The following is a 14,273-nucleotide window of genomic DNA, read 5'->3' as shown; positions in this document are numbered from 1 at the left end:
CCCAGAAGGTTCCCAGCTCTCTGGGAAGTAGGAACCACTCGTTTCTTTCCAACGAAGATGGCCATGTGTTTTGGCCAGCCTTGACTCTGCACACAGCACAGAGAAGCCCCATCAATTTTATTATTAGAGAACAGTCCCATCACAGGGTGAGTCACAGTGGCTATGGTGTCCTGTAGTTATGAAATCCTGGTGAACTGTATGAGTTTCCTAGAACTACCATGACAAAATATCACAAACTTGTTCTGTCATAGTTCTAGAGGCCAGAAGTCCAAGATCAAGGTGTTAGGGGACACTGTTCCTTCAGAGGCCCCTTGCTGACCTCTGTCAACCTCTAGGGCCCTTAACTTGAGTCCTACTCATCCTCTCTCACACAGAAGTACCAGTGGACTTGGAATGCCTCAGACAGCAGATTTTAAATATCCTCACCACAAAAGATGAGGTAATAGATATGCTAATTATCTTTATTTCATCATTCTACCATAAGTTCAAACATCAGGTTGTACCCCATAAATACATGCAAAAAAAAGAGAGATACTGCTCATTGGATTTAGGGCCCATTTTAAATCTAGAACGATTTACCTCAACATCTCTACATAACTAAATTTGTAAAACCCCATTTCCAAATGAAGCCATATTCCATAATCTTATGAGACACTATTCAACCCACTTCCATGGCTAACTTCTGGCTATCCCAGAGCAGGCTCCACTGCATGTAGAATGACTTCTGAAGGCTTGCCTGTGTCATCATTTCTGCAGCCAGGAATTCTCACTTACCTTTCCTCCCTGACTCCCTAAAGTTAGACACTCACTTCCCAAACAGTCCCTGATGCCTTGTTCAGTTTTCGTCTCCACGTATACTTCTCTCTGGGAAGACAAGGTTTGTTCTTGAGGTTTTGGATAGTTCCAGGGCTACCAAAACTCTGTGAACCTGGGGCCAACCTCTCATGCATGACTCCTGATACCCACAAAACCAGAGGTGCCCAGAGATTGAGCATCTTTAATTATCTCATGTTCCCAGCTCCAGCTCCATATAAGTGATTCTTCTTTGGCTTGGGGCGGGGGCCGATGTAGCTCAGTGGTGGAATACTTGCCTCTCATGTGCAAGGTCCTGGGTTCCATCCCTCACATGATGGAGACATGGCCTTAATCAGATGGAGAAGTTGGCATCATTCGTCTGCCTTGATGGGCAGACTCTCTATGGGCTTTGCCCAACGCAGAATGAATTTACCACTTTAAGAGACTAAATTCACAGCCTAATTCCAGCATTCATGAGCTGGATCTGCCAGGCAAGCTGCTTGGCCCTTTTCAGCTGTAAAACCATGTCTGCAACTGTCTTCGGGGTGTGAGGATGAGTGGTGAGCCGTGGGTCTGGCGTACTTCTGGAGTGCACTGAATGTTCCTCTCCTCCCTTCCTCTTTCCCATCTGGCTAAGGCTTGTAAGCAGCAACCTGAAATGTTTTGATCTGGATCCCCATCTGCTTCCGCTGTCTCAAGACATCTCTTGTCCCACATTTCCCCACCTTTTTCCTCTCTCTCCTCCCACGTTCATCTCTGCCTGACTGGCAATGTCTATGTAAATGGAACTGTGCGACTTCTAAAACCAGTCCTCTGAAAGGACAATACAGAAAGGATTATTGTGCTGTCCACTCACTACAAGGACTAATTGCTGTGTCACGTAGGCTTCATTCAAGCGTAATCTGCCGAAGTTTGTTTGTGAGTTTGACTTTCCAGAGTCTAGTTTTCTACATAATATTATTCAGTTTTCACTTGTTATTTAAAGCCACTGGTCTGCTGTTATAATTTGCTTAGCTTCATTTTGATTTGAAGTTTGTCCATGTTTTGAGCAGTTCAGTCTCTGACAGGTCTGCTTGTTGACTCACAGGGGAACCTAATGCGCCCTGTTCAAATATCCACGGTGGTGGAGGGTGTCCCTAGAGGGAAAGGAACATAATAGCTGCCCTGGTGGAGGGAGAAAGATTTTGCTCTTGATTTATTGACAGTTGAGGGCTAAATAGTTTTCTTTTTTTGCAAGTTCAAAGTGAAACTTTCCAGTGGCACTTAGAGGCTGGTGGCTGGTCATAAACTCATCTCCCAATGTGTCAAAGTGGGTTCTATTGATTTGCAGATGTCCTCTGCTGATTCATCCACACATAGAACATCTTCTGGGGTTTTCTGGATATTGCTGGGAGAGCTACTCACTGTTATGCAAGCTCATTGTCCTGGCTGAACTGCAAAGAAAAAAGGAAGAAAATAGGCAGGGATGAATGAACGGAGGAAGGGAGGTATAGAGATGAAGTGAGAATGAGATTGGCAGACTGTAAGAAAATTACACTCCCCTACCATATATGGTGAAAGTGGATTCTCTTCTCCATAGCAAAGCCCCGAAGCCCAGGAGACTGGTTCACAGTCAGCAAATGTGAGCAAAGAGAGTCTCCCAAGCTCCTGAGATGAGCTCACAGTCAGCTTTCACTCACTGACAGGGAGTCCCTTAAGAAAATGTGTATACTCTCCTTGGGTACACAAGCCAACTAATAAACCCAAAATAAATCACTTGGCAAAACAGGTTATGTAATATTATCAGTTTAGCCTGTCACGCCTCTCCACTGGACTACTTGTAATCCACACAATGCACACTATTGTGAAAGTGCTCTAATTGAAGAAGGGCTTTGATAGTAGTTAGTAGCATTACAATAAGTAAAGTGGTTCAGCTGGGAACACGTGACAAAACTTTGGACAGAAAGCTGTCCTCGTCATGCAGTTTGAGAGCTCACAGAAACTGTGCTTTCATGCAAACATTGGCATGCTCCGGATACATGAGACCAGGCCTTTGTAGAATATTCAAGTCAGCTGTCTGGGGCAGGGCTTGTCAGGAAGACAAATTTGTGGACACTGAGCACAGCTCTATAAGTACCAAACTACACTGAGCTCAGTCTTTAACATAAAACATAGCGGAATAAGCTTTTCAAAAAATTCACTATGAACCATCCATCTTTCAATTACTTTTCAACTACTTGATACAAGTACATTTAAATGATAGCTCAGGTAGGTATTTGCATTGATTTCACCTTGACAAGAATTACCAGTATACATATGCTGTTGAAAGCTGTAAATGTGGGCTGAGATATCCTCGGACTTCATGACCAGCCAAGTGGGAAGGGAAGTGACGCCTCTTATCAGATGCAGACAATACATGCCAGGCTGCTGGTGCGGACTTCTAGGTGTCATGCCAGGGAGTCCACATTGCTGGTTTACACAGTCATTCTCTTGGGCCCGTTATATTACAAGATCCTCAATGCATACCTGAAACCAAGGATAGTACTACACCCTACATACACTGTTTTCCCTAAAATAATGTTTGCCTCATAAGTTAGACATAGCGAAATATTAACAATAGCAGACTAATTACAACACATGCTGTAATAAAAGTTATATGAATATGTATTATCAGAATACAGATCTCCCCCTTTGTCTGCAACTTTGCTTTCTGTAGTTTCAAGTCTCCACAATTTAAAACGTATGAATCAAGTATCTCTAGAATTCAGAGTTAATATTTTAGATTATAGTTGACCCTGACGCTAAAACAAAGAAAGGGAAAGTGCAGTAAAGGAGCTTCTGTAGTGACCTTGCCTCATGGAAGAGCACTGGGGACATGAGATCATGGGTGGTTACGTGCATGTAGTCAAGCAGAGGCCCTAGCTTGCCCCACGTTCCACCAAACATGCAGCTTCCGACCTAGGTGCCATGGAGTCTGCTCGGCAGCGGCCAGGTCTGCTCCTCCGCTCGCAGCTCTGTCGGCGCAGGGCGCTCACGTGCAGCATTCCAGTGCAGCCCTGCCTCAGCGGCGGACTGCGCACGCACGTCCCGAACGAGGGGGACGGTCCCACCTCTGCAGCCCCTGCTCCCAGCTGTCGTGGGCCACGCAGAAGCACTCACCTGAGCCCAGTTACCTGCAAAGCAGACGCTCCATGAATGCCTGTGCAACACGGCAGGCCAAAAGGGAAAACTACTGATACCAAGGCCAGATTTATCTGATTTTAATATTCTTTTAAATGTATCCTTTCATTCCACAAAGGATTACAGCTACATTTAAATAGCCAATAATTTAAATTTAATGCTCAATGTACAGTATAAAAGCATATATATATATATATGTATGTGTGTGTGTATATATATATATACATATACATATATGTATATATATATATACACACACATACATATATATATATATTCAGCAACCTCAAGATATTGTTTTGTTTGTTTGTTTGTTTGTTTGTTTGTTTTCCAAGGTAGGGTTTCACTCTAGCCCAGGCTGACCTGGAACTCACTCTGTAGTCTCAGGGTGGCCTCGAACTCACAGCAGTTCTCCTACCTCTGCCTCCCAAGTGCTGGGATTGAAGGCATGCACCACCACGCCCAGCTACCTTTAGATATTTTACTGAGTTATTTCCTGGGCACTGATGTGTTAATGTTAAGCATCGTGTGACAAATGCAAAGGTAAGATAAAGTTTATCTACCCAGATTTGCCAACAAGTGAAGTAACTTGATCCACACAAAGCCTAAAGTGTAGCAGAAAGTAACGTGAGTCAGTGCAGGAGAGTTGAGGGCAAGAAGGACTGACCATCCCAGACGCCACTGTACAAGTTACAGTGAGGACCAGCTCGGTGAAAAAAACGGTCTTGACCCTTCTACCAAGCACCAAGAGTTTGGCCAGACCTGGGGACATGGTGGTGACCTCCCTCAAGGTTATGGCAAAGTAGAGCAAGTAGAAAGGACGAATTTGGCATTTAGGAGGCAGTGGTGTCAGCCAGTCACCAGTACCTGCAGAGGATCCTCTGCTGGGCACCATTAATGCTCTGATGAGCCCATAGTATGGGTAGGTAAACTGAGTCATTAACCTACCAAAGTCTCAAGCCAGCAAGTGGCAGAATGACGAGAGGCTCCCAGCTAGCACTGCAGAGGCATGCGCATGCACCCTGCATCTCCGCCTGGCAACAAGGAATTCTAACACACTCCTGCCCCTGCTGTGGGCAGAGGCTCAGTGGAGGGTAAACCAGGCTGTTGACTTTTGTCCATCCAAACGGTCTCCCAGCCCCGACATCCTTCCTTGTACAATGTGGTGGCTAATAATCCCATGCTTACCCAGGATTTTCCAAATAGTGGTCTATAAAGTAGAACAGAAATGAATACTGCTCCAACCTCTCTGAACTCTGCCCAAGACGTGGGATGCACAGCCTTGGGAAATCAGGCTTTAAGGGTCACAGCCCAGCCTCCGCCCTGTCGAGTTCTACAGGCTGTTACGCCACAAAGACGTTTCATATCCCTGTGAAGCGCACCACTGGGCCCGCTCTTGTAAGCTGAAGAACCAGGATGGCTCCTCAAATCCCTTTTTAGCCTCAGTCTTTCAAAGTTCATCTAGCTACCCTGCAACAATAAACAAAAACAAATGTGTTAAATTCAATCCAACTGAGGAGAATCAGAGAAGGCACTTCCTGAGAGACCTCCAGCGGGGCCAGGGCTGACATTACTTCCTGTGGGTGTCTGTTTAAATTCTGAGATTTCACATGTAATATCGCTGCGCTTATCTTCAGTGTCTGGTTAAAGTGTAACCCCGCTGGGTTCTGAGACGGCCTTGCAAGCCGCCTTGGCAGTGTGGGCCAGGGACCCGTGAGTGGTTTCATGAGTGTTCAAAGAGGCTCTAATCTTTTTGTCCCACATGACCTCTGATTGAAGATCTTCAGTGGATGAGCTTTGTGCTGCTGAGCATGGACACAGCACGTCCCGGGCTTTCCCAAGCCTTCTCTGAGGCCTGCTGCGGTGGGGGAGCCCGGAGTTGTGCGGAAGCTGAGCTGCCCAGGTCAGCCCGGGCTGGCAGCCTGGAGCGGCTGGGTCAGACCTTCCTGGGATTCACCAGGCTCACACGATGGCAGCACTCTCTTGGCTCACTGCCAAGGCGCTGGCTTTTTGTTGCTGTTTTGGTTTTGGGAACACAAGCAGCCTTGGCCCAGGAGGCCACCGCAGGGGACCTTAGGCCCCGTGGCAAGGTGGGGACTGGGGTGTCGTTGGCAAAGCAGCCGGCTCCAGCTCCGAACTCCCTGTGCCTCGAGCGAGGAGTCTCCGTGGGCACCAGACAGGAGAGGCTTCTGCGCGGGGCACTGGGGTGGCCAACACATGGCCAGTGAAGCGTTGCCATCATTCATTCATTCATTATGTCAGTCGCTAATTTTTCCTCAAAGGGTCAAAATGTGCCAAACACTGTGAAGCACTTTCATCGTCGTCCTCAGGCTACTCACAATGTAGCCAAGTGTGTCCTTGAACTAATGTTTTTGTCTCCACCTCCCAAGTGCCAGTATTATGGGCATATGCCACCACACCCGGCTGTTAAACATTCGAAGAGGCTAAATGAAAGCTAATGCTGGTAGTTACATGGACTCAGAAATGCCCTTGAAGTCCTCCCTGTGAGCTTAGTGAACAGATAAAACCAGAAATCTTAAATACAGGCAGGGGAAGAAAGGGAGACTATAACTGGTTCTCTGCATACGGACTTGTCACTTTATTTTTTTAATCTTTTCTAATTTTTAATTTATTTATTTGAGAGAGAAAGAGGCAGAGAGAGAGAGAGAGAAGGGCACACCAGGCCCTCCAGCCACTGCAAATGAACTCCAGACACATGCGCCACCTTGTGCATCTGAATTCATGTGGGTCCTGGGTACTCAAACCTGGGTCCTTTGCCTTTGCATGAAAGCGCCTTAACCAGTAAGCCATCTCTCCAGCCCAACTTGTCATTTTAGATCTATACAACACACACATACTTCTGTGTTCCCACAGAGGAAGAGAAATAAAACACATGTAGAGAAGAAAATGAGGAATCAAGGAAAACAGAGGCAAGACTAGGGGTGGGGGAGTGAGGGAACAGAGCAGTGAGGGAACACAGCCCGGAATGTTGAGGCTGGGTCCACCCAGGCGGGAGGCCAAGCATATCTCCCTTTTAAGACTTCATCATATTTTAAGTGAAGCATATCTCCCTTTTAAGACTTCATCATATTTTAAGTGAAGCCCTTTCTCTGTTACTATAAGAACAGAGCACGGTGAGGGTTCCATAAATCAAAGGATAGGCTGGAGCTGAGGAAGGAGGCAACCTTTGAAGAGCAATCATAGGAAGAGAAACAGGGAGAGAAAACGAGCCCTGTTTGAAAGTGTTTATTCGGTTTCTGCCTCTTCCTGCTCCTTCCACCTCACATTCCTTAATGACCATAACTTGGAAATGCTATTTCAGAGAACCTGATAGTCTCCTCTTCAGTAGACATGAGTCCTGATGGTGCTTGTTTTCAGCACGTTGGAAATCTCAGGGCAAAAAATATTTAAATTGAGCAGCTTTTTTTTTTTTTTTTTCAAGGTAGGGTCTCACTCTAGCTCCGGCTGACCTGAAATTCACTATGTAGTCTCAGGGTGCACTCAAACTCACAGTGATCCTCTTACCTCTGTCTCCCAAGTGCTGGGATTAAAGATGTGCACCACCTTGCCCAGCTTTGAGCAGCTTTTTTTGAAGAGTAAGTTAAGAAAGACTTATTTTACTCAAGTAAAGTAGGAGGCTCCCAAGTTGAGCGGCATCTCAGGCAGGTATGGAAAGAGGGAAGGGAGTAGTTCATGTGCAGAAGAGACACGGAAAGCAATTGCTTTTTTTTCTCTTTCTAAGAGAATAAAAATATAAATGCTTTCAAATATAATCTCTAAAGACGTATATTCTGATAGCATCCTTGTAGGAATTTATTTTTATAGGATGGATGGCTTGTTTTTCCCTAGAATAAAAGTTAGTTTCACTCTAATAGATCAAATCCACTAATGATTTTCCTGTAACATGTGTGCAAAGAGAAGCAAACAGCTTGCCAGGAAAGTGGGGAACCGCGCTTGTTCACGGAACCCTGCGCAGGAGGACTGAGGTGCCTGTGCCTCTACCTGGACAAAAATACTACGGAAAAGAAAAGCTTTAGACCACTTGTTTGGAGCCCTGGGCCAGCTGTGCTGAAGGCCAGCTGGGTGCTGGAGAATTGCTAAGTGTCAGCCGGCCAGAAGACTGCATGTGAGACCCACTCTCCTAGCTAGAGAGGAGAGGCATGTTTGCAAAGGGAAGGCGGTGTGGGGAAAAAAACGACCAAGATCCTCTCCTGTGCTGTGATGACCATAACTAGCCTGCCCAGGGCAAGGTGTTGCTCCCAAGCTCCTGTCAGTGGACTGCACCTGGGCAAGACCCAAGGGAGCTCAGCACTGCTGGTTGAGCAGGCACCAACAAAGAGAAGGAGAGGCCAAAAATGACCCTGCCCGTCAGCCAGTGAGGAGGAGACAAGGACCACAGAAGGCTTTGGGTGATGACAGTGGCTGGGGCTAACATTTCTAAGAGCTCACTGTGTGTCCGGCACCATTCTCACCATATCTTGATCTTGCTATAGTGATTTCAATTGCAGCAGCGTCTTGGAGGCAGTTGGGAGGTAGTGAAGGATGACACCTATAAAGCCACTTTCAGGGCTGGAGAGATGGTTTAGTGCTCAATGCGTTTGCCTGCAAAGCCAAAAGACCCAGTTTCGATTCCCCAGGACCCACTTTAGCCAGATGCATAAGGTGGCACATGCGTCTGGAATTCATTTGCAGTGGCTGGAGGCCCTGGTATGCCCATTCTCTCTCTCTCTCTCTCTCTCTCTCTCTCTCTCTAATAAATAAAAATATTAAGCCAGGCATGGTGGCACATGCCTTTAATCCAAGCACTCGGGAGGCAGGGGTAGGAGGATCGCCGTGAGTTCAAGGCCACCTTGAGACTCCATAGTGAATGAATACCAGGTCAGCCTGGGCTAGAGTGAGACCCTACCTCAAAAAAAAGGAAAAAAAATATTGAAAATAATAAAGCTAGTTTAAATATTTTTAAATATGTAAAATTAATTAAATTTTTAAATATTTTAAAGTCCATGTGGTTTCAGTTCAAAAACTACCAGGAAGTAGTTAAGCAAACCCCTCTTTACTGGGGCAGTGAGTCACGTCAGACAGCCCAAGAAACATGACAGGAGCGTCCCTTCAGTCTGCCGAGAAGCACTGCTTTGCCAGTGCAGTGAGGCTGGTACCGTCACCTCCCCGGTGAAAGTGCACAAAGAGAGGCCTCAGGGAGACCCTGCGGAACCAGAATCAGCAGCAGGCTGTCACTGGCCATGGGGTCTTGCTCGGACAGTGGCCTCTTCTACTTGTGACTTGAGTTTCTGGGTACCGTCTTTCCATGACGTGGAGCTCCCAGGTGTGATTGGCTCCCTTACCACACACCCGCCCCCCTGTGTTTCAGGGCATGAACTACCTGGAAGACCGGCGCTTGGTGCACCGTGACCTGGCAGCCAGGAATGTGCTGGTGAAGACCCCACAGCATGTCAAGATTACAGATTTTGGGCTGGCCAAGCTGCTTGGTGCCGAGGAGAAGGAATACCACGCAGAAGGAGGGAAAGTAAGAACCTGCCTCATGCATCAGCTGATGGGGGCGCTTGTAGAACATTCTGTGTGGGGTCCCAGAGGATGCCAGCAGCACAGCAGACCTTGGTCTAGCCAAGGTCTTCCACTCTGGGAAGGGTGTTTGTCAGGAGAGGGGGGCAGCGGTCAGAAAGTAGGACACTCAGCTCCCATCTCCAAAGGTTCTACACCCCCATCCAGAACATAAACACCCTCCAACAACCAGCTGACTTGGTGGCAAGTACCAGTGAGACTGCCCCAGATGTACAAAATGCCGTCTGGGTTGTTCTGAGAGCTGCTGCGCATGTCTGCAACTCAGGCCAGGGGCCAGCGTGGGCACGGGCTATCTCTCTTGGTTTGACTTGAGGTGCCTTCTGAACCCTGCCACAGCAGCGAGGGCTGCACAGGACCGCCAGTCCCTCCAGATGCCCCTCACAAACATACCCGGGTGCACCCCCACTGGGTGTCACACTTGACTCAAACCAGCCTTCAACCTCATGACCTTGGTCCCTGACAACATCCCCAAATGCTCGAGGCGGGAAAGTACCAACCACCAGGGCCCCAGCGTAGCCAAATAGTCCACTTCCCCAGAGTCTGAGCCGCAGCGTTCAGCAAGCAGCGCGGCACCGCCGGCCGCCCGGTCCTCTGGTGTGTTTCAAATCTCCGCACGGACGGAAATAAACCTGGAGCCTGTCAGGGAAAATCACTTTGTGTTCCAAGTTAGTCACTTGTAATTTCTCCTAGAGTGATTTGACTTTTGTCAACGACTGAGAGCTAACGGCTGTCTTACTGCTTTGTCACTCACCACCCCAAGGTGCCGATCAAGTGGATGGCCTTGGAGTCAATTTTACACCGAATTTATACACACCAAAGTGACGTCTGGAGCTACGGTGAGTCAGAATCTTAATGCTAATGAATCAGGACTCAGGCTAACCGGGATCTTATTCCTTGTTAATTGGCATGATATGCTGTGACATGCATGGGTTCCCTTTGGAGATAATGACTTATAACAGTGTTACAATTCCTGTCTGTCCAGTAGACTAAGAGAAACTGACAAAGGAAATGGAGCTTAGCTACCATGTGACATGTCACGACAGACCACCTTGAACCCAGGCCCCACGGAGGGGCTGTGGTGAGGAAGGGGGTGGGGCTCGGGCGATGCCTGTGCTTGCAGAGGTCAGACAAATGCAGTCTCTCACTGTGAACTCGAAGGGAACCAGAAGACAGAAAACGGGGTCCTGGGGAAGCTCTGGCTAGAGAGGTGAAGTTGCCTGACACACAGCTCCCAGAGCTGTTGTCTCATGTGACAGGTGTCTGGCTACTCTCTGTGACTCAGAAAATGAGCTGGCAAGAGTGTACCTCAAGGAAAGCTTTGGGGAGAAAATAAAAACAGGAAAATCCTGCTCTAGAAAGGGCCATCCTACCAGGGCCTGATTCCTCTGAACCCCAGCACAGCCATGCCCAGCTCCATGCTCGGTCTTTCAGGGAGTGCCCCTGTCTCCAAGCCTGCCTCTCATGCTCTTGCCTTGTACTGTGGCCTCACCTGGCATATGGCTTTGTCTGCTGTGCCAAGCAGTTACCCAGGTGACCACATTTGGTCCTTGAATTTCGCCCAGCAGTCCCTGAAGACGCTGGGAAACACTATCAAAACAAAACAGCTCTCACAGGCCTGGAGAGACGGCTCTGTGGAAGACAGCACTCACTGCTCAAGCTGGAGTGCCTGAGTTTGCTCCTCAGACTGCTCATAAGAAGCCAGAAGCCATGGGGCACGCTGATGCTGGATGGCAGGGTAGGGGGCAGAGACAGACTCCCCTAGGAGCTCATGGCAAGCGCAGCCAAGAACCACAAAGCGAGAATCCAAAAGGAGACAGAGTAGGCATCCAATGAGGCGGGCAGGCGGCAAAGAGCAGCACAGAAGTTCTCTTCTGATCTGCACGTTCCTGCACTAACACACTAACACACACTCACGTGCATGCAAGCACAACGCAAGTAAATAGTAAGTAAATAAAACGGCTCTCACCTTAAAGAGAATAAGAGATCGTTTTTTGTGTGCCAAATGTGAATGATCACAGCCAAAGAACATGGATTCAGGTTGCCAAAAATAATGTTCCATGTTCCACCATGGAAGTGATTACATCAGATTTTATTAGTTATAGAACAAATAAAGTCATAAATCAAAGCATTGACCAACTATTTTGGTGAGGACCACAAATAGGCAGGTTATAGCAGAGGGATGAAAACTTGGCTGCAAGGCTCAAATGCCAACTGCTGACATTCTTAGCTCCTGGATTGGAGGAAAGGAGTAAGATGGAGATCTGTTAGGCATATATTTCGAAGCTTTTAGCCTGATAGTTAAAAGAATATGGGCCTGTGTTGCAGTCAGGTTCACATTGCTGGAGGAAAGCACCCAACCAAGAGCAGCTTTGGGAGGAAAAGAAGGAGGGGGTTTATTTTGCCTTACAAACTTGAGGGGAAGCTCCATGATGGCAGGGGGAAACGATGGCATGAGCAGAGGGTGGGCATTACCCCCTGGCCAACCTCAGATGGACAACAGGAACAGGAAAGTATGCCAAACACTGGCAAGGGGAAACTGGCTATAACACCCAGAAGCCCGCCGCCAACAACACACCACCTCCAGGAGGCGTTAGTTCCCACCTCGCCACCAGCCAGCAGCCTGGCATTCTTACCCCCTCGCGGTACGGGGGACAAAGCCCCACAGCCGGGCGTGGCTTGGTTGGTAGAGCGCTCGCTGCTCAAACGTGCAGCCCGGGCTCAGCTTCCCAGCCCGGCATGGCAGCACGCGCCTGTGATCCCAGCGCCAGGGAGGCAGGCACAGGAGGGTCCCTGGGCTTTGCTAGGCCGCTTATCTAGGCAGTTGGTGAGCTCTGGGCTTGAGCAAGAGACTGTCTAAAACCAAGGTGGAGATTAGTTAAGGAAGCCACCAAATATTGACTTCTGGCCTCTTCCCACATGTGTACAGACATGCATGACCCCCCACACACACACACACACACGTGTGACCAACAGGCTTATCAACTTATATTACACACATAGACAAACATAAAACAAAAGGAAGAAACCAGGAGCAGGCCGTGAATGGCTATGACAGGGGTTTTAATGGCCCAAGATCACTTAGCTCTGGAAGCGCTGCACTTTACCTCTGCAGTCGCGAAGTCAGCCAGGCGTTCAGCCTTGCAGACTCTCCAGCGTAGGTGTAGCTTCAGGAGGGTGGAATGGGTCACCTCCACTGGCCACGTCTTACGTCCTACTTTTATCTATAAATTACCAGTTATCACTGGCCATTTACAGCATCAGTTATGAAGGGTCAGAGTTATCCCACCTGAAAATAAATGGGAATGTTATTACTTTTTATTTATTTGTGAATTGAGAACTTCACTGTGAATCCATTGCATGTCAGTCATACTCCCATTAGAGCGTGTTCAGTGGTCTTCACCCTCCCCTCTCTCACTGAGGGCCCTCCGCGGTGGGGTTATCGGTGTTCACTGTGGGGTCATGAATGCACCCGTCAGTTTTGGTGGGGGAGACAATGTATTGCAATACACCTTGCCACCTTGCGGCTCCTACATTCTTTCTGTCCTCTCTTCCACAATGATCCCCGATGGTTGGAGGGTATGTTACAAGCCCCTTGGAGTGTTGTGTTCTCAACAGCCTCTCATTTTCTGCTTTGATTCGTTTTGAGCCTCCTCAATGTCTCCTGCCATCTCCCTGTGGAGTTCCTTAGACTATCAAAAAGAGCCATAATCATCGTTAAGCCTCCACTTTCTTGGTAATGTTTTCTAGGCCCGGGCAGACCTGATAGACAGGACGTGCCTGCTGCTAGGCACTCTGCTTTCTTGTCTTGTCACACTGATGGTTCTGGCTCTCCTGGTATTCTCTGGCTTCTCTAAAAAGCAGATTATTTAACCAAGGGTGAGAGCAGCTGGATCAAAGGGGATAAACATAGACACTTAGAAGATATTTTGATGGGCATACCCTCTCCTTTTAAACAAAGAACAGTGGGAGCTTCCCTCCAGGGTCTGTGACTGCCCAAGGCACAGGCTTCTGACTTGGTCCTCAGTACCGTGCAGGAGTCCCTCCCACTGATCGCACTTCCTGGCCAGCCAAGGAGCAGTTGATTGCCTCCACAGCCTGTGGGCGCCCATTGCATAGGTGTACATCTCTTGCCCTGCTGGGTGATCCTATAACTTGCATGGTCCACCACTTGTTCATGTTGTGGGTGAACGTTATCTTCCAGCTCCTCTCACAGCACTTCCCAGCACGACGGGAGCTGGCTCCCTTCTCAGTTCCAGCCTCATCGCCCAGTGTCCTGTGACCACGGCCTGAGCTATTCCAGCAATAGGTTCTTACCATTTGGATCTGGTGGGTGACCAAGTACTTTGGCAATGGCCTTTATTACTTGGGGGGCCTCAGGGGCCTCTTTGACCAACAGCTCACTGCTGGGGGGTAACCCAGTTCTGGCACTGGAATTTATCACCAAGAGCCTGTGGCTTTAGGGTAAAGCTTTACCCTACTGGATGCTTCTACCAAACTATTTCCACACCCCACTCTGTTATGAAGAATTATATCTTTTAATTAGGTAACTAAGAGGAAGGTTTCTAGGGCACTGATTCGTGTCCCCATTAGTTTTGTGTTTCGCCCCCTCCCCACCTTCCTTGCCCCACACCCCTGGACCCTTCCACACTCTATATTCCGCCCCTCCGCTTACGTGCCTTGTCGAGCACCCCTCTCCTCTTCCCTCCGTGCTTTCCCTCTTTAAGCCTCACTCCCGCTCC

The 14,273-nt window shown here is 48.3% G+C and overlaps 1 protein-coding gene across 2 annotated transcripts in view; it reads left to right on the top strand.

Moving 5' to 3' along the window:
* The window catches only part of Egfr (epidermal growth factor receptor), a 203,520-nt gene that overhangs the window by 167,347 nt on the left and 21,900 nt on the right, over window positions 1-14,273 (top strand). For both annotated transcript variants that reach the window (XM_045135494.1, XM_045135493.1), the window contains exons 21-22: window positions 9,323-9,478; window positions 10,295-10,370. In XM_045135494.1, the coding sequence (XP_044991429.1) occupies window positions 9,323-9,478; window positions 10,295-10,370 (232 nt within the window). The remainder of the gene's footprint in view (window positions 1-9,322; window positions 9,479-10,294; window positions 10,371-14,273) is intronic.

The sequence above is a fragment of the Jaculus jaculus genome, chromosome 16 (genome assembly GCF_020740685.1).
Source record: "Jaculus jaculus isolate mJacJac1 chromosome 16, mJacJac1.mat.Y.cur, whole genome shotgun sequence".
Classification (NCBI taxonomy): Eukaryota; Metazoa; Chordata; class Mammalia; order Rodentia; family Dipodidae; genus Jaculus; species Jaculus jaculus.
Note: the sequence above shows the minus strand (reverse complement) of the source record. Positions and strands in the feature narration are given on the sequence as shown.